Source organism: Sapajus apella, unplaced genomic scaffold (assembly GCF_009761245.1).
Source record: "Sapajus apella isolate SASKATOON/1434 unplaced genomic scaffold, GSC_monkey_1.0 scaffold55, whole genome shotgun sequence".
NCBI lineage: Eukaryota > Metazoa > Chordata > Mammalia > Primates > Cebidae > Sapajus > Sapajus apella.
In genome coordinates this window covers 6,382,640-6,407,804 of record NW_022436995.1, presented here as the reverse complement: position 1 = coordinate 6,407,804, position 25,165 = coordinate 6,382,640, and the positions used below count along the sequence as shown (strand labels likewise).

At 39.9% G+C, this 25,165-nt stretch overlaps 1 protein-coding gene across 3 annotated transcripts in view; it reads left to right on the top strand.

Moving 5' to 3' along the window:
- Positions 1–25,165, top strand: part of SOS2 (SOS Ras/Rho guanine nucleotide exchange factor 2) — a 118,643-nt gene that overhangs the window by 21,909 nt on the left and 71,569 nt on the right. For 2 of the 3 annotated variants that reach the window (XM_032244540.1, XM_032244539.1), the window contains exons 2-4: positions 13,150–13,275; positions 18,205–18,336; positions 19,763–19,927. In XM_032244540.1, the coding sequence (XP_032100431.1) occupies positions 13,150–13,275; positions 18,205–18,336; positions 19,763–19,927 (423 nt within the window). Of the gene's footprint in view, positions 1–13,149; positions 13,276–14,712; positions 14,770–18,204; positions 18,337–19,762; positions 19,928–25,165 lie in introns of those variants that run through there. The other variant, XM_032244541.1, reaches the window with a different exon arrangement.

Here is a 25,165-nt window from a genome sequence, read left to right as displayed (position 1 = left end):
TAAAGAGCTAGAGCACTTTTTAATATATGTTGGCTATTTGAATTTCTTCTTTTGTGAAGTGCCAGTTTAAGGGGTTTTTTGCCCATTTTTTTCTCTGAGGATTTTTATCATTTTTTTTCTTACTGAACTTTTTTTTTTTTTTTTTTGAGACGGAGTTTCACTCTTGTTACCCAGGCTGGAGTGCAATGGCGCAATCTCGGCTCACTGCAACCTCCGCCTCCTGGATTCAGGCAATTCTCCTGCCCCAGCCTCCTGAGTCGCTGGGATTACAGGCACACGCCATCATGCCCAGCTAATTTTTTGTAGTTTTAGTAGAGACGGGGTTTCACCATGTTGACCAGGATGGTCTCGATCTCTTGACCTCGTGATCCGCCCGCCTCGGCCTCCCACAGTGCTGGGATTACAGGCTTGAGCCACCGCGCCCGGCCCTCTTACTGAACTTTTAAGAGTTCTCCATATATTCTGGATATGAGCCTTTTGTTATATATACCACATATATCTTTTCCAACTCCATAACTTGCCTTTTTACTTTCTTAAAGATGTCTTTTGATAAACCTAAATTTTAAAGTTTAATGTAAAGTGTATCAGTTCCTTCCTTCAGAGCTAGTAATTTTTGTGTCCTATGTAAGAAGTCCTTTTCAATTCTGAAATCATGCAGATATTATCTAGTTTTACACTGTCAGAGCTTTATTGGGTGTATTTATTTACTAGGCCTAAAATGCAGCTAGGATTGATTTTTGGGCAAAGTATGACACAGGAGTTGATTTTATTCGTCTGTAGTGGTTCACCACTATTCATGCACTACTCTGCCTCCCTGCACCTCTGTGTCCCACCTCATACTCTGCAGCGCCGTCTTTGTAAATAAGGGTCTATATATATGTGGGCATGTTTGTGGACTCTGTTATGTCCCATTGATTTCTTTCTCTATCCTTATGCCATTGTCACATTCTGCATTACGATAACTTTGTCATAAATCCTGACAACCATTGTAGCAAATTCTTATACTTCCTTACAAGTATATGACTTTGTTGTCAATAGTTAAAACAAAACAAAAGAGTATATGACTGATGTTCTTAGCCTTTTGCATTTTTGTGTACTTTCTGAAATTGTCTTGATATTTTTAGCAAAATAACCTGCTTGGTTTTGATTGTGATTTTGTAACTGCATGGATCAATTCTGAGAGAATTCATATGTATACAATAGTAATATTAAGTCTGACAGTTGACCAACATGGTATCATCTTTCGTTTATTTAGATTTTAATTTTTGTTAAAGTCCAGTTTTCTCCTTAGGGGTCATGTGAACCTTACCATGTACTCAAAAATACATGATATTTTAAATTATATTGTAAATGCTATTCAAATTGGTTTTTTTTTTTTTTTTCTTGAGACAAGGTCTTACTCTCACCCTGGCTGGAATGCAGTGGCACAGTCATGACTGACTGCAACCTTGACCTCTTGTATCAGCCTCGCATGTAGCTGGGACTATAGGTGCATGCCACCATACCTGGCTAATTTTTTGTAGAGGTAGGGTTTTACCATGTTGCCTATACTGGTCTTGAACTCCTGGATTCAAGTGATCCTCCTGCCTCAGCTTCCCAAAATTCTGGGATTACAGGAGTGAGTCACCGCACCTGGCCTAAAAATTTTGTTTGCTAGCTTTGTTGCTGGTACATAGAAAGAAAAGTTTATTTTTTATGAATTCAGATGATTTATCTGTACAATATTTTAGTCCTGCATAGGTGCATTAGTCTGGATTCTCCAGAGAAGCAACCAATAGCCTATACATACACACACATATACACACATACACATGACATTTACTGTAAGGAAATTAGTTCATGAGGTTATGGTGGCTGAGAAGTCCAAGATCAGCATTTGGCAACCTGAAGACCCAGAAAAGCCAATGGTATAATTCTAGTCTTAGTCTAAAGGCCTGAGAACCAGAAGAGCTGATGGCATAAATTGCAGTCTGAGTCTGAAGGCAGAAGACTGATGTAAAGCCAATGGTATGATTCTAGTCTTAGTCTAAAGGCCTGAGAACCAGAAGAGCTGACAGCATAAATTCTAGTCTGAGTCTGAAGGCAGAAGGCTGATGTCCCAACTTAAGTACAGTCAGGCAGAGAGAAGGAATCTCTCTCTCTCTCTCTCTCTTGCCTCTCTCTTCTTTCTGACAGTCTTGCTTTGTTGGCCAGGCTGGAGTGTAATGGCACGATCTTGGCTCACTGCAGCCTCTCCCTTTGGGTTCAAGCGATTCTCCTTCCTGCCTCAGCCTCCCAAGTAGCTGGTATTATGGGTGCACGCTACCACGCCCAGCTAATTTTTGTATTTTTAGTAGAGACGGGGTTTCACCATGTTATCCAGGCTGGTCTTCAACTTCTCACCTCAGGTGATCCACACACCTCTGGCCTCCCAAAGTGCTGAGATTACAGGCGTGAGCCACTGTACCCAGCTGTGATTGTGTAATCTTATTTGTATACATTATGGAATTTAGTTAGGTGACACTTTACTGAGACTTTTTTTTTTCCTGGATTTATAAGTGAAATGGCCTATAATTTTCCTTTCTTTTAAAGATGAGGTCTTGCTCTGTCACCCAGGCTGGAGTGCAGTCGTAACATCATGGCTCACTGTAGCCTTGACCTTCTGGACTGAAGTTGTTCTCCCACCTTAGCCTCCTGAGTAGCTGGGACTACAGGCATGTGCCACCATGACCAGCTAATTTTTTATTTTGGAGAGATGGGGTCTTGCTATGTTGCCCAGGCTGGTCTGGAACTTCTGGCCTCTAGTGATCATCTGACCTTGGCCTCCCAAAGTGTTGGGATTACAGACATGAACCACTGTATTCAGCTGAAAATGGCCTAAAATTTTCATTTTTCTTTTTAAGTTTTATATAAAGGCTAGTCCCAAAATAATTTGGAGAGGTTATCTTTTTTTAAAAAAAAAATTCTAAATGTTTGCTTAAAATGTTGGATTACTTCCTTAATGTTTGACGAGTTTGTCAGTGAAGTCAGGTAGACCCATGTAATAGGCTATAATGCAAGTCTTAACGGATTTCAAAAAATTGAAATCATAGAAAGTATGTTTCTGGCAAGACATGGTGGCTCATGCCTGTAATCCCAGCATTTTGGGAGGCAGAGGTGGGTGGATAGCTTGAGCTCACGAGCTTAAGACCAGCTTGAGGTCAAGGCTACAGTGAGCTGTGATTGCACTACTGCACGCCAACCTGGGTGACAGAATTAGACCTGGTCTCAAAAAAATTAAATAAGTAAATAAAAGTGAAAAAGAAAGTTTGTTTTCTGATCACATGTGATTATTCTAGAAATCAATTTTAAAAACCTTTAACAAAATCTCATATGTTTAGAAATTAAGAAATTTGCTTCTAGATTCTTAAGGTGAAAGAAGAAACCAAAGTGGAAGTTAGGAACTATAGTTATTCTTTTCTTTCTTTCTTTTTTTCCATCTTCAAACACACATCCTCACTGATAGTTCACCATTTTTATCCTTGGGTTCTTAATCCATAGATTCAGCCAGCCTCAGATCAATAATATTTGGGAAAATAATGGATGGCTTCATTTGTACTGTACACATACAGACTTTTTTCTTGTCATTTTTTCCTAAACAATATAATATAACCACTATTACATAGCATTTACATTGTATTAGGTGTTATAAGTAACCTAGAGATGATTTAAAGTACATAAGAGGACGTGTGTAGGTCGTATACAAATGTTACACCATTATCTATAAAGGACTTGGGCATCCATGGATTTGGGTATCCACAAGTGTCCTGGAACAAATTTCCCACAGATACTGAGGGATAGACTGTATTTTGAACTGCATGATTATAAAAATATTCTGTATGAAAATCTGTGGGTTTTTACTAAAGCAGTTTTAGAGATAACTTCCATGTTAGAAAAGAAAGGTTGACAAAAATGAACAAAGTATCCATCTCAAGAAGTTGGCAAAAGAGCATAAAAAGCAGAAGAAATAATGAAGATGAAGCAAAAATAAATGACATAGAAAACAAACTCAAATAGGCCCATAAAAGCCCAGAGTTGGTTCTTTAAAAGATTAATAACATTGCTAAACCTCTGAGATGCGGATCAAGAAAAAAAAAGAACACACAACTAACATATTAAGAATAGAAGAAGGAAATTGTACTATAAATTCAATTTATTGACTTAAAAAATATGAGGCTATAATGCACAATTTCATGCTAATTTTTGGGGGGGGCTTTGGGGTACATGTGCACATCCTGCATCCTGCAGGATTCTTGCATAGGTACATATATGCCATGGTGGTTTGCTGTCTCCACCCCCCACCCCCCACCCCATTGCCTACATCAGGCATTTCTCCCATGTTATCCCACCCTCCCTTGCTGTCCCTCGCCTTCCCTCCCCTCCACTTCCCTACCTATCCCTGTGAGTGTTGTTCCCTTATCTGTGCCCAAGTGTTCTCATTGTTCATCACCAGCCTATGAGTGAAAACATGCAGTGTTTGGTTTTCTGCTCTTGTGTCAGTTTGCCGAGAATGATGGTTTCTGGATTCATCCATGTCTCTACAAAGGACATGAACATGTCATTTTTTGTGGCTGCATAGTATTCCATGGTGTATATGTGCCACATTTTTTTTGTCCAGTCTGTCATCGATGGGCATTTGGGTTGGTTCCAGGTCTTTACTATCATAAACAGTGCTACAACAAACATACGTGTACATGTGTCTTTATGATAGAACGATTTTATAACCCTTTGGGTATATACCTAGTAATGGGATTGCTGGGTCAAATGGAATTTCTACTTCTAGATCCTTGAGGAATCGCCACACTGTCTTCCATAATGGTTGAACTAATTTATACTCCCACCAACAGTATAAAAGTGTTTCTTTTTCTCCACATCCTCTCCAGCATCTGTTGTCTCCAAATTTTTTAATGATCACCATTCTAACTGGCATGAGATGGTATCTCAGTGTGGCTTTGATTTTCATTTCTCTAATGACCAATGATGATAAGCATTTTTTCATGTTTATTGGCCGCATATTTGTCGTCTTTTGAAAAGTGTCTCTTTCATATCCTTTGCCCACTTTTGAATGGGTTTGTTTTTTCTTGTAAATCTGCTTTAGTTCTTTGTAGATTCTGGATATTAGCCTTTTGTCTGATGGGTAGATTGCAAAATTTTTTCCCATTCTGTTGGTTGCCGGTTTACTCTAATGATTGTTTCTTTTGCTGTGCAGAAGCTCTTAAGTTTAATTAGATCCCATTTGTCTATTTTGGCTTTTGTTGCCCTTGCTTTTGGTGCTTTAGTCATGAAGTCCTTGCCTGTGCCCATATCCTCAATGTTGCTGCCTAGGTTTTCTTCTAGGGTTTTTATGGTGTTAGTTCTTACGTTTAAATTTTTAATCCATCGAGAGTTAAGTTTTGTATAAGGTGTAAGGAAGGGGTCCAGTTTCAGCTCCTGCATGTGGGTAGCCAGTTTTCCCAATACCATTTATTAAGCAGAGAATCCTTTCCCCATTGCTTGTTTTTGTCTGGTTTGTCAAAGATCAGATGGTTGTAGATGTGTGGCGTTGTTTCCAAGGCCTCTGTTCTGTTCCATTGGTCTGTATCTTTGTTTTAGTACCAGTACCATGCTGTTTTGATTACTGTAGCCCTGTAGTATAGTTTGAAGTCAGGTAGCATGATGCCTCCAGCTTTGTTCTTTTTGCTTAGAATTGTCTTGGCTATGCGGGCTCTCTTTTGGTTCCACATGAAGTTTAAAGTGTTTTTTTCCAGATCGGTGAAGAAGATCAATGGTAGCTTGATGGGGATAGCATTGAATCTATAAATTACTTTGGGCAGTGTGGCCATTTTCACAATATTGATTCTTCCTAACTATGAGCATGGAATGTTTTTCCATCTATTTGTGTCCTCTTTTATTTCCTTGATCAGTGGTTTGTAGTTCTCATTGAAGAGATCTTTTACATCTGTTGTTAGTTGTATTCCTAGGTTTTTATTCTCTTTGTAGCAGTTGTAAATGGGAGTTTGCTCATGATTTGTCACTCTGATTGTCTGTTATTGGCATATAGGAATGGTTGTGATTTCTGCACATTGATTTTGTATCCTGAGACTTTGCTGAAGTTGCTTATCAGCTTGAGGAGGTTTTGGGCTGAGACGTTGGGGTCTTCTAAATATACAATCATGTCATCTGCAAATAGAGACAATTTGACTTCTCCTTTTCCTAATTGAATGCACTTTATGTCTTTTTCTTGCCTAATTGTTCTGGCTAGAACTTCCAATACTATATTGAATAGGAGTGGTGAGAGAGGGCATCCTTGTCTAGTGCCAGTTTTTAAAGGGAATACTTCTAGTTTTTGCCCATTCGGTATGATCTTGGCTGTGGGTTTCTCGTAAATAGCTTTTATTGTTTTGAGATATGTTCCATCGATACCTAGTTTATTCAGAGTTTTTAGCATAAAGCGCTGTTGAATTTTGTTGAAGTCCTTCTCTGCATCTATTGAGATATGTGGTTTTAGTCTTTGGTTCATTTTATGTGGTGAATTACATTTATAGATTTGCATATGTTGAACCAACCTTGTAGCCCCAGGATGAAGCATACTTGATCATGGTGGATAAGCTTTTTGATGTGCTGTTGGATTCGGTTTGCCAGTATTTTATTGAAGATTTTTGCATCAATGCTCATCATGGATATTGGCCTGTAGTTTTCTTTTTTAATTGTGTCTCTGCCAGATTTTGGTATCAGGATGATGCTGGTCTTATAGAAAGAGGTAGGGAGGATTCCCTCTTTTTGTATTGTTTGGAATAGTTTCAACAGGAATGGTACCTGCTCCTCTTTGTATGTCTGGTAGAATTCGGCTGTGAACACGTCTGGACCTGGACTTTTTTTGGTTGGTAAGCTATTAATTGCTGCCTCGACTTTAGCCCTTGTTATTGGTCTATTCAGGGTTTCAACTTCTTCTTGGCTTAGTGTTGGGGGTGTGCAAGTGTCCAGGAATTTATCCATTTCTTCCACATTTACTGGTTTATGTGTATAGAGTTATTTGTAGTAACCTCTGATGGTAGTTTGTATTTCCGAGGAATCGGTGGTGATCTCCCCTGTGTCGTTTTTTACTGCATCTATTTGAGTCTTCTCTCTTTCTTTCTGTTAGTCTAGCTAGCAGTCTGTCTGTTTTCTTGATCTTTTCAAAAAACCAGCTCCTGGATTTATTGATTTTTTCGAAGGGATTTTTGTGTCTCTGTCTCCTTCAGTTCTGCTCTGATCTTAGTTATTTCTTGTCTTCTGCTTACTTTTGAGTTTTTTTGATCTTGCTCCTCTAGCTCTTTCAATTTGGATGATAGGGTATCGATTTTAGATCTTTGCTTGTTTCTCATGTGGGCATTTATTGCTATAAATTTCCCTCTTGACACTGCTTTAAATATGTCCCATAGGATCTGGTACATTGTGTCTTCATTCTCATTGGTTTCGAAGAACATTTTTTTTTATGCCTTCATTTCATTGTTTATCCATTCATCATTCAGGAGCAAGTTGTTCAGTTTCCCTGTGATTGTGCAGTTTTGAGAGCTTTTCTTAATCCTGAATTCTAATTTGATTGCTCTGTGGTTTGTTATGATTTCTGTTCTTTTGTATTTGCTGAGGAGTGATTTACTTCCAATTATGTGGTCAGTTTTGGAGTGAGTACAATATGGTGCTGAGAAGAATGTGTATTCTGTGGATTTGGGGTGGAGTGTCCTGTAAACATCTATTAGGTTCGCTTGGTCCAAATCTGCGTTTAAGTCCTGGATATCCTTGTTGACTTTCTGTCTCGTTGATCTGTCCAAGATTGTCAGTGGAGTGTTAAAGTCTCCCACTATTATTGTGTAGGAGTCTGTCTCTTTGTAGGTCATTAAGAACTTGCTTTATGTATCTGGGTGCTCCTGCATTGGGTGCATATATATTTAGGATGGTTAGCTCTTCTTGTTGCATTGATCCTTTTACCATTATGTAATGCCCTTCTTTGTCTCTTTTGATCTTTGTTGGTTTAAAGTCCATTTTATCAGAGACTAGGATTGCTACTCCTGCTTTTTTTTGCTCTCCATTTGCTTGGTAAATCTTCTTCCATCCCTTCATTTTGAGTCTTTGAGAGTCTTTGCATGTGAGATGGGTCTCCTGAATACAATACACTGATGGGTCTTGACTTTTTATCCAGTTTGCCAGTCTGTGTCTTTTGAATGGGGCATTTAGGCCATTTATATTCAATGTTAATATTGTTATGTTTGAATTTGATCCTGCCATTTTGTTACTGGCTGTTTTTTTTTTTGCCTGTTAGTTGACATGGCTTCTTCATTGCGTCATTGTTCTTTACCATTTGGTACGTTTTTGCAGTGGCTGGTACTGGTTGTTCCTTTTGCTGTTTAGTACTTCCTTTAGTAGCTCTTGTAAGGCAGGTATTGTAGCGATGAAATCTTGCAGCAATTCCTTGTTCGTAAAGGATTTTATTTCTCCTTCACTTAGGAAGCTTAGTTTGAATAAATATGAAATTCTGGATTGAAAGTTCTTTTCTTTAAGGATGTTGAATATTGGCACCCACTCCCTTCTAGCTTGTAGGGTTTCTGCCGAGAGATCCACTGTGAGTCTAATGGTCTTTCCTTTCTGGGTGACTCGACCTTTCTCTCTGGCTGCCCTTAGGATTTTTTCCTTCATTTCAGCCCTGGTGAATCTGACAATTATGTGCCTTGGGGTTGCTCTTCTTGAGGAATATCTTTGTGTTATTCTGTGTATTTCCTGGATTTGAGTGTTGGCCTGCCTTGTTAGGTTGGGAGAGTTCTCTTGGATGATATCTTGAAAAGTGTTTTTCAACTTGGATTCATTCTCCCCGTCACATTCAGGTACGCAGATCAAGCGTACGTTAGGTCTTTTCGCATAGTCCCATAGTTCTTGAAGGCTTTGTTCATTTTTTTTCACTCTTTTTTCTCTAGTCTTGCCTTCTTGTTTTATTTCATTGATTTGATCTTCAATCTCTGATAACCTTTCTTCTGCTTGATCAATTCGGCTATTGAAACTTGTGTATGCCTCGCAAAGTTCTTGTGCTGTGTCTTTCAGCTCCATCAAGTCATTTATGTTCTTCTCTAAGCCGGTTATTCTAGTAGCATTTCATCTAACCTTTTTTCAAGGTTCTTAGTTTCTTAGCATTGGGTTAGAACATGGTCTTTTAACTCAGAGAAATTTGTTATTACCCACCTTCTGAATTCTAGTTTTGTCATTTCATCAAATTCATTCTCTGTCCTTTTTTGAACCCTGGGAGGAGAAGAGGTGTTCTGTTCTTTGATGGTTTTATCCTTTTTGCTCTGTTTTTTTCCCCATGTTGGTGGATTTATGTCCCTTTGATCTGGTGATTTCAGGAGGAGTCTCCGAGTGACTTTTTTCTGTTGAGGTTGGAGCTGTATCTTTTTTGGCCTGTAGAGGGCGTTGCTGGGCTCTCTTGAGTTCAGTCAGGTTGTTGGGTGGGTGGTCCTTCCCTGGAGTTTGTTTGCAGGTGGAATTGGCCCTGCCTTCCCAATGGCATCTGTCCTAGAGCTCGATTTTCCTGGTTGGGTTCAAACTGGTGTATTTGCTGCCAAGCTCTCTGGCGAGGGCTTCATTTGAGTTCTGTGGAGGTGGGGCCTACCAGGCCTTATGGTCTGTTTCCCTGCTTTCAAGAAATTGCCTCTCTCTGTGGGACTCTCCGTCCCGCTGGCGTTAGTCCAAACGTCTGCCCAGATCCCTGCCACAACTTGCCGGGCCTGGCAGGAGCTGCTGCTTAGATTTGAATTGACAGCCCATGGCACTCCACGGTCTGGCCGGGCTCTTGTGGACCGTGGGTTCTATGAGGGATGAGGTAAGCACAAGATTTGAATAGGAGCCCCGAGCAAGTGAAGTCCCCTGACCCTCCGAGCTGGCTGCACATTTCAGGTAGTGACGTGCCTCCATCTTGATTTGCCCCCCGGGTGGCTCTCGCCCTGTGGCTTCTTCCCTGGGCTATTTTCAGTGCCCTGTCAGTCCCACCGAAACGAACCCGGCACCTCTTTTGGAATCCTGGAGTCCTCTAGCCCTCTGCATCTCATTCGCTGGGAGCTGCATTCCTGTGTTGCCTTCTCATGGCCATCTTGGCGCCTTCCCTTTTGTTTGTTTGTTTGTGTAAGGCCGGCTGCCTCGCAGAGGGTTAAACGGACACATCCATCTCTCTCTGCGCCTCATAACTGCATCATCACCCAAGCTTGTTATCTGGCCTTGCCCCACAGCTTCCCCGCACCTGCCTCCCCATACCCAAGCCCACATTCAGCGCTAAATTATGCATTCAACCCCCAGCCCACTGTTAATAAACCCTGCAGGAAAATTTTTTTTAAGAAGCCCCATCACACCCTGCCCGGTAGCAGTATGCTCTGTATGCCCCCGGAAGGCCCGCTGACCCAAGGTACCGCTCACCTACCCATAACCTAGCTCCAGGCATTTCCTGCTTCTTAATAGCCAATAAGATTGCCTTCACTTTGTTTTTCCAACAGCCATTCAATTCCCACTTACCCAAAGTCCTGCCCGCCTACCAATAGCAACTACTTTCAGGCACTTCCTGCTTCCTAACAGCCAATAAAATTGCCTTTGCTTTGTTTCCCCAATAGCCAATCAATCACCTTCTATCCCCATAAAACCCCATGACCTAAACAGCTAGGTGCAACTTCTTTGGCCCCTTCCTGAACCACAGAACCTCGCCCGGGAGCTGAATAAATTAGCTTCTCATTTTCTCATACTTGCCTCAGTTTCCTCATTTTACATCGGCAATAAACCTTACAGTTTGTTTGTTTTTGAGACAAAGTCTTGCCACGTCGCCCAGGCTGGAGTGCAGTGGTGGGATCTCTGTTCACTGCAAACTCCGCCTCTCAGGTTCAAGCAATTCTGCCTCAGCCTCCCAAGTAACTGGGATTACAGGCATGTATCATCAATCACACCTGGCTAATTTTGTATTTTTAGTTTCACTGTGTTGGCCAGGCTGGTCTCAAACTTCTGACTTCAGGTGATCCACCCGCCTTGGCTTCCCAGAGTGTTGGGATTACAGGCATTAGCAACCGTTCCTATGCCAATTTTCTTTAACTCTCACAGGCATGGATCCCTTAGGAAGTGTCAAAGTCTAAATCGTAGGCCAATCATTGTTTGTCAGTGGTTGGTTTAGTGGTGTGCGCTTGATCCAGATGTTAGGAAGATTTCTGTGGTAAATTTTGAGACATCAGATTAAATCATTAACTTCAGTGCTGCTTTCTTTGTGAGGAGGGTTTTAAATTACTATTGTCTAACTATGAGGCTATTCAAGTTACCTATTACTTTTTGTGTTAGTGCTTCTGGTATCCTCCTGATATCATGGCATAAAAAGTTAAAGCAGGGCTGGGTGCGGTGGCTCACACCTGTAATCCTACCACTTTGGGAGGCTGAGGCAGGCGGATTGCCTGAGACCAACCTGGGCAACACGGTGAAACCCCATCTCTTCTAAAAATACAAAAAATTTATCCAGGCTTGGAGGCGTGCACCTGCAGTCCCAACTACTTGAACCTGGGCGGTGGAGGTTGTAGTGAGCTGAGATTGCACCACTGAACTCCAGCCTGGGCAACAGAGTGAGACTCTGTCTCAGAAAAAAAAAAAAAAGTTAAAGCAGGCTGGGTGTAGTGGCTTATGCATTTAATGCCAGCACTTCGGGTGGTTGAGGTGGGAGGATCACTTGAGCCCAGGAGTTGGAGACCAGCCTAGGCAACATGATGAGACTTCATCTCTACAAAAAAAATTTTAAACATTAGCCAGGCCGTGGTGGCACACACCTGTAGGTCCAGCTATTGGGAGACTGAGGTGGGAGGGTCGCTTGAATCCAGGGAGATTCATTTTCAGTGAGCCTAGTGACAGAGTGAGACCCTGTCTCAAAAAGAGAAAAGAAGGCTGAGTGTAGTGGCTCACACCTGTAATCCCAGCACTTTGGAAGGCTGAGGTGGGCGAATCACCTGAGGTTGGGAGTTCAAGACCAGTCTGACCAACATGGAGAAACACCATCTCTACTAAAAATACAAAATTAGCTGGCATGGTGGTGGTGCATGCCTGTAATCCTGGCTACTCGGAAGGCTGAGGCAGGAGAATCGCTTGAACCTGGGAGGCAAAGGTTGCGGTGAGCCAAGATTGTACCATTGCACTCCAGCCTGGGCAACAAGGGTGGAAAAAAAAAAATAAGGAAAAAATATAATAAGGAAAAAAAAATGTGACTGCTTTAACTTTTTATGCCATGATATCAGGAGTATATCAGAAGCACTAACACAAAAAGTAATAGGTAACTTGAATAGCCTCATAGTTAGACAAAAGTAATTTAAAATCCTCCTCACAAAGAAAGCAGCATTGAAGTTAATGATTTAATCTGATGTCTCAAAATTTACCATAGAAATCTTCCTAACATCTGGATCACGTGCATACCACTAAACCAACCATTGACAGAAAAAAAAAAAAAAAAGGAAAAGAAAAGAAAGCAATACTTTGTGTTATTTCTTCCAACAAATATTTACAGGACACCTACTGTGTGCTAGGCACTATTATTTACAGTATTTTTTATATCCAATCAGGCTGGATTATTTTTTAGGACAGAAAATTTAGCAACAAAAATGGCTATTCCTCGAAGGATACAACTGCTTAAAAAAAAGGGGAGATGGGTGGCCCAGCATAGCTGGTGGTGACAATGCTATTATAAAAGCTGAGTAGCACCTATTTCACAGAGCACCTCTATAGTTTATAAAGGAGTATGGTTTTTCAGAGGTACCTTTATTAACCGGGATTCATGACCTACTGCATAGACTTTAAGTAGGTTTATTGACTTCAGGGTATCCACAATTCCTCTGAAATTGTATAGAATATTTTATGTGTATATGCTTTTTGGTGATGGGGAAGAGAGGGTTCAATAGCTTTCCATAGATTTTTCAAAGGGCCCAAAAATGTGTAAGAATTACTGCTCTGTGGGTTAAGAAAAGTTTACAGACCAACAAATAGTTTTTTTCTTCATTTTGTGTTTTATGTCTTGTTTTGAGTAGCCATTATAGTAAAATATTAATTATATGTAAGATTCTCTGAATTTTGTTCAATTCATATTATTTTGCCAGTACTTTAACTGATAACTTTTTTTTAAAGGTTCAGGAACAAGTGCATCCCAATCTCTCAGCTAATGAAGAGTCTCTCTATTATATTGAAGAGCTGATTTTTCAGCTGCTTAATAAATTATGCATGGCCCAGCCAAGGACTGTTCAAGATGTGGAGGTAAAAATTATTTTATTATTTCAAGAAGTCAACCACTGTATGAATTAATTTTTGTATCATTCTAAATTATTGTGGAAGCTAAAACCACTGAAATTATGTATAATGTATATGGTCAGTTCATTTTTGACAAAAACATCAAGGCAATTCATTGAGGAAAGGAAAGTTTTCCAGAAAAAAAGTCTTAGAACAACTGGATACATTTATGAGGGAAAAAAACCTTGAAACCTGTCTCATGCCATAGACAAAAATTAATTCAAAATGGATCATAGCCTTAGACATAACAGCTAAACTACAAGCTTTCTAGAAGAAAATTCTGGAAAATATCTTCATAACCTCCTAGGGTTAGGCACTTTTTTTTTTTTTTTTTTGAGGCTGAGTCTTGTTCTGTCACCCAGGCTAGAGTGCAGTGGCGCAATCTCGGCTCACTGCAACCTCCACCCCCTGGGTTCAAGTGATTCTCCTCCTTCAACATCCCAAGTAGCTGAGATTACAGGCACCCGCTACCATGCCTAGCTAATTTTCATATTTTTATTAGAGACGGGGTTTCACCATGTTGAGCAGGCTGATCTCGAACTCCTCACCTTGTGATCTACCTGCTTTGGCTTCCCAAAGTGCTGGGATTACAGGCGTGAGCCACCGTGCTCGGTCTAGGCACATATTTTTTAGAGAGGACTCAAAACGTAGTACTTTGTATTAAAGAATGAGGCCAGATGTGGTGGCTCACACCTATAATTCCAGTACTTTGGGTGGCTGAGGCGGGAGGATTGCTTGAGCTCAGGAGTTTGACACCAGCCTGGTCAATATAGGGAGACCCTGTCTCTACAAAAAAAATTTAAAAATTAGCCAGGCCTCATGGCATGTGCCTGTAGTCCTAGCTACTTGCAGGGTGAGACTGAGGATTGCTTGAGCCCAAGAAATCAGGGCTGCAGAGCCATGTTCATAGCACTATACTTTAGCCAGTGTGAGAGAAGAAAACTCTGGCTCAATAAAAACAAAACAAAACAAAGAATAAAATTGATGAGAAATTAAAAAGATGTAGCCACAGTCTAGTGGAAAACATAGCGCTTGAATCCGGAATATATGGAAAACTCTTGCAAATCATTATTAAAAAGACACTTTTCTCTCCCAAAAAAGTCTTGAACAAACACATGTGAAAGAAGATATACTAGTACCCATTTAAGCACGTGAAAAGGCGCTGAAGCTCATGAGTGATCAGGGAAATAGAAATTAAAACCATGATGAGATACTATTTCACACCCACTGAAAAGGATAAAATTAAAGACTGATTACACCAAATGTTGGTGAGAACATGGAGCAGCTAGAACTCTTTTTCTTTTCTTTTTTTTTTTTTTTTTTTTTTTTTTTGAGATAGGGTCTCACTCTGTCACCCAAACTGGAGTACAGTGGCACAATCACATCATGGCCGCTGCAGCCTCAACTTCCTGGGCTCAGGTGATCCTCCCTCCTCTACCTCCTGAGTGGCTGGAACTACAGGTGTGTACCACCATTCCCAGCTGCATTTAAATTTTTTTGTGGATATGGGTTTCCCTATGTTGCACAGGCTGGTCACAAATGCCTGGGCTCAAGTGATCCTCCCACCTTGGCCCCCGAAAGAGCTGGAATTACAGGCGTGAACCACTGAGCCCAGCCTCAGCTGGAACTCTTAAACATTGCTAGTGGGACTATAAAATGGTATAATCACTTTGGAAAACTGTCCAGTGGTTTCTTATAAGTTAAATCTGTATGTAGCATATGACTCAGTAGTTCTGTTTCTAAGTATTTAACCCTAGGGAATGAAAATATATGTTCACAAAGAGACCCACACATGAGTGCTCAAGTGGTTTAATTCATAATAACCAAGAGTTAGAAACAAGTCAAATTTTTGTCAACAAAAAAATAGATAAATAAATGTGGCAGATTCATAAAAGGGAATACTAGTCAGTAATAAAATTTTAAAAATGAACTATCGATATGAACAGCAACATAGCTGCCACTCACAAACATTATATAGAGCAAAAAAAGCAGACCCAAATAAGTTTGTATTGTGTGATTTCATATATATGAAATTTAGAAACAGCTAAAGCCAGTGGAGGTAGAAATCAGAATGGTAGTTGCCTGTGAGGGATGGAGATCAAGATTATAAAAATGTTCTCTTTAAGAATGGGCATGGTGACTTATGCCTGTAATCCCAGCACTTTGGTAGGCCAAGATGGGTAGATCACTTGAAGTCAGGAGTTTGAGATCAGCCTGGGCAACACCGTGAAACGACGTCTCTACCAAAAATACAAAAATTAGCCTGGTGTGGTAGTGCACACCTGTAGTCCCAGCTACTTGGGGGACTGAGGCACAAGAATCACTTGAACCCAGGAGGTGGAGGCTGCAGTGAGCTGAGATCCTGGTGCCACTGCCCTCTAGCCTGGGTGACAGAGTGAGACCCTGTCTCAAAAAACAACAAATAAAATGTTCTCTGTGTCAGTTGGGGTGATGGTTACACAGTCGTAAGCATTTCTGAAACAACAAATTATACATTTTGAGATTGGTGCATTTTATTGCATATAAATGTTACCTCAATAAAATATTTGTATACATATTGAGGACATTGGCTTGTTGATTAAAAATTGTGTATATGTATATATATACAGTCTTTCAGATATAAATGTCTTTATATTTATACAAATATATATATATATATATATATATATATATATGTATATATCTGAAAGACTATGTGTAAATTAGTGGTAAAATATTTGTTTGGCCTTGGTTACATGGGAGTATTTTTGGATTTTTAGCAATATCTGTTAGGGAGATATTTTTATTTCTTTTGTATAAAAGCACCCCTTGCACGTAAAATTAATAATAATAAAATTTATTTTCCTTTTCTCCTTCTAAAAACAAAACAAAAGAAATATCTAACAGTTCACTTATCAAAAATTACTTTTATTTTTATGTTTTGAGACAGAGTCTCACTCTGTTGCTTGGGCTGGAGTGCAGTGGCGTGGTCTCAGCTCACTGCAACCTCTGCCTCCCGGGTTCAAGCGATTCTCCTGCCTCAGCTTCTTGAGTAGCTGGGACTACAGGTGTGCACCCCTGCGCCCAGCTAATTTTTATATTTTCAAAAATTATTTTACACTGTACTGTTTATATATCCTTTTTTTTTTTTTTTTTGAAAATTGTTTCTATAAGCAACAACTTATAGAAGTGGCATGATGATAGCTCACTGTAGTCTTGAATTCCTGGGCTCAAGTGATCCTCCTGCCCCAGCCTCCGAGTAGCTAAGACTACAGGCACATGCCACTGTACCCAGCAAATTTTTATTTTTGTTTTTATTTTTGTGGAGACTGGGTCTTGCTGTGTTCCCTAGGGTCTTGAACTCCTGGACTTCAGTGAGCTCCCCTCCTCAGCCTTCCAAAGCACTGGGATTACTACAGGTGTTAGCCACCATGCCCAGCCACGACAACTTTCAGTATAAAGGAAAATCTTAACTTGTAGTGATTGAGCTATTAAAATTTTCCAGGATTCTTAGAATAAAAGCATTTTTCTTCCCCTGTTCTCTGCTGCCAGTGTTTTTGGGTTTTGTTGGGTTTTGTTTTAAGAGATGGAGTCTTGCTCTGTCACCCAGGCTAGGATGCAGTGACGGGATTATAGCTCACTGCAGCCTTGAACTCCTGGGGTCAAGCATTTCTCCTGCCTCAGCCTCCCAAGTAGCTGGGACTACAAGTGCGTGCAATCATGCCTGGCTAATTTTTAATTTTTTTGTGTGTGTGGAGAAATGGGTCACTGTGCCCAGCCTTTGCTACTAGTTTTGAACATGAAACAAATACAATAAAAGCATACTTTTCAGTAGGTAATTTGCTAAAATCAGAAAATATAATTTTAAATATAGGAAACCCTGCTAAATTAAGAGTTTAATTCAGATCTCAGTAGTTCTTGTTTTTCATGCCAATGAATCACTAATTAAATTAAAACAAGATGAACTGCCTAGGTGCAGTGGCTCACACCTGTAATCCCAGCACTTTGGGAAGTTGAGGCAGACACGTCACTTGAGCCCAGGAATTTGAGAATAGCCTGGGCAGCATGGTGAAACTCTGTCTCCACAAAAAATAAAAAAATTAGCTGGGAGTAGTGGTACATGCTTGTTGTCCCAGCTACTTGGGATGCTGAGGGGGAAGAATCGTTGGTGCCTGGGAGGTAGAGGTTGCAATGAGCTGAGATCCCGCCACTGTACTTCAGCCGGAATGACAGAGCGAGACCCTGTCTCTAAAAAAAAAAGATGAACCACAAAGGCTAGGATTGTTTTTGTCAAGGTATGTACTTTCAGAAGCCACTTTGAGGTCTCTCACCCACTTCATCTTCCAGGAGATAAATGATCTCTTTTATTCAAAGCTCTAAGATTAGCACAAGAAGAGTGGCTGTGTACTAACGATTAAAAATGAATGAACAATTTCTACTCTGCTAGGTAAACAGTGTTTTTGTTTTTGTTTTGAGTTGGAGTCTCTCTCTGTCGCCCAGGATGGAGTGCAGTGGCACGATCTCAGCTCACTACAACCTCTACCTCCTGGGTTCAAATGATCCGCCCACCTCAGCTTCCCACATAGCTGGGACTACAGGCATGTTCCACCATGTTGGGCTAATTTTTGTATTTTCAGTAGAGACAGGGTTTCACCATGTTGCCTGGCTGGTCTCAAACTTCTGAGCTCAAGTGATCTACCTGCCTCTGCCTCCCAAAGTGTTGGGATTATAGGTGTGAGCCATTGCACACCTCCTGACCTTTTTTTTAAAACCAAAAAATTTATTATAGGAATCAGAATGTGTTATGTCACTATTGCCTGTTAGCATTAAGAATAGTGATAAAGTTGAATTTTGTATGAATTTCCTATTTACGAATACTTCTAATAATACTACAATGGTTCTGCTATGATTGAGCAGGAACGAGTTCAGAAGACCTTTCCTCACCCAATTGATAAGTGGGCCATTGCTGATGCACAATCTGCTATAGAAAAACGAAAACGAAGAAATCCTCTTTTATTGCCTGTGGACAAAATCCATCCTTCATTAAAGGTAACAAAACACTAAACATTAGTTGGGTGGTGTTCTTTATAACAAATAATACTTTATTTCTATATTTATAAAGCATTAATATAGCATGGTCTGTGTTAGTGTGGATATGTGCACTTGCATGTGTATACTTGTACATACACCTACATAGATGTTACATATATTAATATATATACAAAATAAATTATACTCTGGTGAAATTGGATTGCTTTTCAAATAATATTAAAAGTTATTAATAGTGATAGTGTATCACTATTATCTTGTGGCATCTTTTTTTTTTTTTTTTTTTAAATTAAATAGAGACAGGGTCTCACACTGTTGCCAAGGCTGGTCTCAAACTCCTGGGCTCAAGTGATTCACCTACCTTGGTCTCCCAAAGTGCTAGAATAACAGGCATGGGCCATCATGCCTGGCCCATTGTGGCATCTTTGTGGCATCTTCCAATTACTGCTACTCTGACTGATTTCTATATAGTAGGCCATGATTCTCAGCCATTTGTTGATTAAGAAAGTGTATAATGTGGGCCAGGTGCAGTGGGTCACACCTGTAATCCCAGCACTTTGGGAGGCCGAGGCAGGTGGATCACAAGGCTAGGAGTTCAACATCAGCCTGGCCAATATAGTGAAACCCCGTCTCTACTAAAAATATAAAAATTAGCCGGGCATGGTGGCATGTGCCTGTAGTCCCAGCTACCTGGGAAGCTGAGGCAGGAGAATCACTTGGACATGGGAGACGGAGGTGGCAGTGAGCCAAGATCTGGCCGCTGCACTCCAGCCTGGGCAACAGAGAGAGATTTCATCTCAAAAAAAAAAAGAAGAAAGTGTATAATGTCAAAAGCATCTGTGAGTTCAGAACTGTTTTTAAAGTTAATTTGTATTATCACACATTATTTTTTATACACTGAAAAAGTGGACTAGGGTCTAGTTTGGCTACTAGATGCATATTAGTGCATAGGGCAAAATATGCTTGGTGTATATGGATTTTAAGAGTTTTGTAGCAAATTCAAGCCCCCCCCACACCCCTTCTCACACACAGACATTTCCATACCTTCCCTCAGTAGAAACTACTGTAATTAGGGGATACTGGTTTTAAAGTAGGGTCCTTGAAGATAGCAGATATTTTTATATTTGTCAGATGGGTTTTGGTTAATGTATTAAGAGGCTTTTAGTGGAGTCCAGCCCAAGATTTCTATATTAGGATCAACTGTTGTTTGATAAAAGGCAGAGTTGTTACATTAGATGTCTCTTAAAAGAAAAAAAGCCCCTAATACAGGGGCCAAAGGTTCATATTATATCTCATGGTACCATACGTTTAGACATGTAGTTAATAGAAAGTTTTTTATAAGCAAGGATGTTAAATAGGAATTTTTTAAGTGTTTAATACTTAACAGTGCTATGTTTTGCAATTAAATTATTTATTCTTTTTACAGGAGGTTTTAGGGTACAAAGTGGACTACCACGTGTCCCTATATATTGTGGCTGTACTAGAGTATATCTCAGCTGATATTTTAAAATTGGCTGGTAATTATGTTTTCAATATCCGGCATTATGAAATATCTCAGCAGGACATTAAAGTGTCAATGTGTGCAGATAAGGTAAGTGTTACAAGCTGTTTAAACTTAACTTGAGTAGCAACTATACTCATTTCTGCCTCAATCTTTTTGTATACATTATTAGATAAGTAATTTTTATAATTGCTGGTACTGGAAGAGAGAAAAATCCTAAGTTTACAGGGTAACCATGATATTTCCAGGTTTTTAAGCATATGGCAGGATGGGGATCTCTCTTTTTTTCATCTGGAATCTTTTACTTACAAGAAAAAAACATCCAAAGCCTCAAACCAATTTAAGTAGTTTGAGTTTTATATTTTTAGAAAGAGAACATATAGGGTTCTGTTGAGGTACCTTTAAGTGTAAGTAATTTTGAAGACCATACTTTGGTTTCACAGCATAATTTAGTGAGGTACAGGAAGAGAGAAAATTAGACTGCAATGCTGAAGTTACTCCCCTCTGATCATTTTTTTGTTTATGTATTTGTCGTCTTTCCTGGCTGTAAGCTACTTGAGGGAAGAAATTGAGTTTTTCATATTCTTCTGTACTACTTTTCTTACCTTTTTATTTCTCTTCTTATTTATTTAAGACAAGGTGTCACTTTGTCACTCCAGGCTGGAGTGCAGTGGCGCAATCTCAGCTCTCTGCGTCATTTGCCTCCCTAGCTCAAGCAATCCTCCTACCTCAGCCTTTCGAGTAGGTAGGACCATGCCCAGCTGTTTTTGTATGTTTTGGACAGATGGGGTTTCACCATGTTGCCCGGGCTGGTCTTGAACTCCTGAGCTCAAGTGTCTGCCCTGGCCTCCCAAAGTGTTGGGATTACGGGCATGAGCCACTGCACCCATTGAAGCTATAACACTGAATAAGATAGCAATCTTTGTGTTAGAAGGTATTTATTTTACTGCAAAAAAAATTATAAACAGATAATTACAGAACAATATGATTAAAACTATTATACTAATAAGTCCAAGGTACAGTGGAGAAAGTAATGAACTCTAGCAAGGGTGAGGCCAGGAAGACTACAGAAAAGATGCCTAAATGAAACTCTCTCAGGGTGAACAACCTACAGGATCTAGCACATGCCAGTGGTTCTCAGCCTTGACTGCACATCAGGATTAACAGAAAGCTTTTAAAGAATGCTGATGCCTGCATATCACCGCCAGAGATTTAATTGCTCTGGATTGTATCTCCAAACCTCAGTATTCTTTGAAAGCATTCCAGGTAATTCTGATGTGGAGTTATAATGACTGAGACCCATTGTACAATGCCGTAATTTCAAAAATGACTTTTCACTTACATCATGGTAGGAATTCCTTGTTATTTCTGTTTTGACTTCTAAAAATATGGCTGCTTTTTTTTTTTTTTTACGTTGAAAATATCTTAGACTTACAGAAAAGTTGAAAGTACAACAAAAAGTACTCCCTTGCCACTTGAACCATATGAGAGTAAATTGCCAACATAGTGTGTCCTCTATACAAGAACATTCTACTGCATTACTACAGTATGACTGACAGTCAAAATCCAGGCGATGAATACACTGATACATTATACCATCCAACTTTCACACATTATTCAAATTTTGTCACATATCCTAATGATGATCTTTATGCCAAAATGATTCAGTCCAGAATTATGTATTGTTTATGTGTCATGTATTTTTTTATTCTCTTCAGTCTAAAATAATTCCTCATTCCTCTCTTAACTTTTTTTTTTTTATTTTAAAGATGGCAAAGCAGGCCAGGCACCACTGTGCTTGTAATCCCAGCACTTTGGGAGGCTGAGGCAGGCAGGTCACTTAAGATCTGGAGTTCACACCAGCCTAGTCAACATGGCAAAACCCCGTCCCTACTAAAAATACAAAAAAAGTAGCTGGGCATGGTGGAACATGCCTGTAATCCCAGCTTCTCAGGAGGCTGAGACACAAAAATAATTTGAACCCAGGAGGCGGAGTTTGCAGTGAGTTGAGATTGCACCACTGCACTTCAGCCTGGGCGACAAAGCGACACTCTATTTCACAAAAAAAAAAAAAAAAAAAAAAGGTGGTAAAGCTGACTTTATTCAAGGAGGGAGGCCATGGCAATAGGCGCAGTGACCACTGCAGTATAATCCTGTGGTTGGGGAGAGAGACATCAGAATCAACTCCCCTCCTTTAACTTTTATAACCTGGATACTTTTGAGGGTTATAGGTTAGTTATTATGTAGAATGTCCCTCAATTTAAGTTTTCTCTGTTGTTTTCTCTTGGTTAGAATCAGGTAATGGTGTTTGGCAGGAATATCATAGAATTTGTGCTGTGTTTTTCTCATTGCACATGATTTCATTATGTATCATTAGTGGTGGTGATGTTGACTTTGTTGATTAAGGAGTTGTCTGCAAGGCTTCTCATCTGTGAAGTTATTCTTTCCCCTTTTGTAATTAATAAATGATTGTTTTGTGGAATATTTTGAAACTGTATCTTTATCACACTTAAAGTTATTTCTTTTAATATGGACTCATTAATTGTCATTTTATTTGATGGGTCATAATCTGTTACTTCATTATTTAGATGTTCCAGGCCAGGCACCCTGGCTCATGCTTGTAATCCCAGCACTTTGGGAGGCCAAGACAGGTAGATCGCTTGAGCTCAAGAGTTTGAGACCAGCCTGGGTAATGTCTCTATAAATAAAAAAAATTAGCTGGGCATGTGCTTCTGACTGTATTTCCAGCTGCTTAGGAGGCTGAGGTAAGAGACTCACTGGAGCTCAGGAGGTTAAGGCTACACTGAGCCGTGGTCATGCCACTGCACTCCTGACTAGTGACAGAGTGAGACCCTGTCTCAAAAAAAAAAGTTCCGGTTGTTCCAGATTTGGTCAATAGGAACCCTGGCTTGGTTTTCCCATTTCTGTCATTATTTGAATGCTTTCTTCTTCCTATTTATTATTAAATTATAAATTGACAGCTTATAGTTATATGTACAAGGAGTACAAAGTAAGGTTATGATTATGAAGACAATGTAGAATAATTAAATCAAGCTAATTAACATTCATTACCTCAAATACTTATTTTTTGTGGTGAGAACTTTTGAAATTTACTCTTAGCTAGCAGAATGATGGTTACAAGGCTAAGAAGGGTAGCTGGAATGGGGGAAATGGGGACGGTTAATGGGTACAAAAATATTAGAATGAATAAGATCTAATATTTGATAGCACAACAGGATGACTGCAGTCAACAATAATTTATTGTACGTTTTGCAACAATTAAAAGAGTATAATTGGATTGTTTGTAATACAAAGAAAGGATAAATGCTTGAGGTAATGGATACTCCATTTTATTCTGATGTGTGTGTTACACGCCTGCTTTTACTCCGTAAATATATACACCTACTGTATACCCATAAAAATTTCTTTTAAAAATTGAAATGACAAAAAAAGTACTCTTTTTGCAATTTTGAAATGCACACATTATTATTTACTATATTCACCACACTGTGCAATAAATCTCATTAAAAAGACCCAGTTCCTCCTAATTGAGATTTTGTTCCCCCACCCTGCAGCCTCTGGTAACCACATTCTACTGCACTGCTATGAGTTTGTTCTAGATTCCATATGTAAGTGAGAACACATGTGCTTTTTTTTTTTTTTTTTTTTTTGAGACAGAGCCTTGCTCTGTCTCCTGGGCTGGAGTGTAGTGGCGTAATCTCAGCTCACTGCAACCTCTGCCTCCCATTTGAAGTGATTATCCTGTCTCAGCCTCCTGAGTAGCTGGGATTACAGGTGGCTGCCACCACGTCTGGCTAATTTTTGTATTTTTAGTGGAGACGGGGTTTCACTCTGTTGGCCAGCCTGGTCTCTAACCCATGACCTCGTGATCTGCCCACCTCAGCCTCCCAAAGTGCTAGGATATAGGTGTGAGCCACCACTCCTGGCCTGTTTGTTTTTGAGAGCTGGAATCTCCCACTGTCACCCAGGCTCACTGTGGCTTCAAATCCCTGGGCTCAGGCAATCCTGTGGCCATAGCCTCCCAAGTAGCTAGAGCTACAGACACCTGCCACCATGTCCAGCTAATTTTTAAATTTTTGTAGGTATGGGGTCTCGCTATGTTGCCCAGGCTGGTCTGGAACACCTGGCTTCAAGTGATTTTCTTGCCTCAGCCTCCCAAGATGCTGGGATTACACATGTGGGCCACTGCACCAGGCCATAAACTATTTTTTTGAATAAGTCATTTCTTTATTTGAAGCATTTTTCTATGTCCTAAATCTTCACCTTTTGAGAGTTTTAAAAAATCTTCATGTGGTAGGATTTTCAGATCCCTTTATTATATTGCTTTTAGACTGATTTCTAAAACTGAAGACAGCAGTTCAGATTTGGCCTGACCAACAGAGTCTTTTGAAATGCATGTATCCTTTATTCTATATGTTATTCTTTTTTTTTTTTTTTTGAGACGGAGTTTCACTCTTGTTACCCACGCTGGAGTGCAATGGTGCGATCTCAGCTCACCACAACCTCCACCTCCTGGGTTCAACCAATTCTCCTGCCTCAGCCTCCCGAGTAGCTGGGACTACAGGCACGCGCCACCATGCCAGCTAATTTTTGTGTTTTTAGTAGAGACGGGGTTTCACCCTGTTGACCAGGATGGTCTCGATCTCTTGACCTCGTGATCCACCCGCCTCAGCCTCCCAAAGTGCTGGGATTATAGGCGTGAGCCACCTTACCCGGCCTCTATATGCTATTCTTTAGTAATTTCAACATTAATATTTTGGCACCACGTCACTTTGTGTGCTTATTGAGTCTGCAGATTTCTAAATTCCCGAGGACTGTTTCACATAAAGTACCATTATGTTATGTCTTTGATTTCTCCAACTTGTGCTGTTGATTTTTTGTTATTGTAAGAATGAATGTGAATTTATCCCTAGAAAATTTCATACTGTTATTGAAACTATGTTCCAATATACATAGATACTTTAAAAATTGAATTCCATCATTCAGCATTTTAGATAATCTACCCAGGTTTTTGTAATGTATACAAATCTGAGAAACCTTGAATTAAAATTATTTGGTAAAAATATTGAAAAGGTCAGGTGCCTTTGAATCTGGGAGGTAGAGGCTGCAGTGATCCGAGATCATGCCATTGCACTCTAGCCTGGGCGATGGAGGCGAAACTCCATATTATTTTATTTTATGTATTTATTTTTTGTTGTTGAGATGGAGTCTTGCTCTGTTACCCAGGATGGAGTGCAGTGGCACTATCTTGGCTCACTGCAATCTCCGCCTCTGTTTCAAGCGATTCTCCTGCCTCAGCCTCCCAAG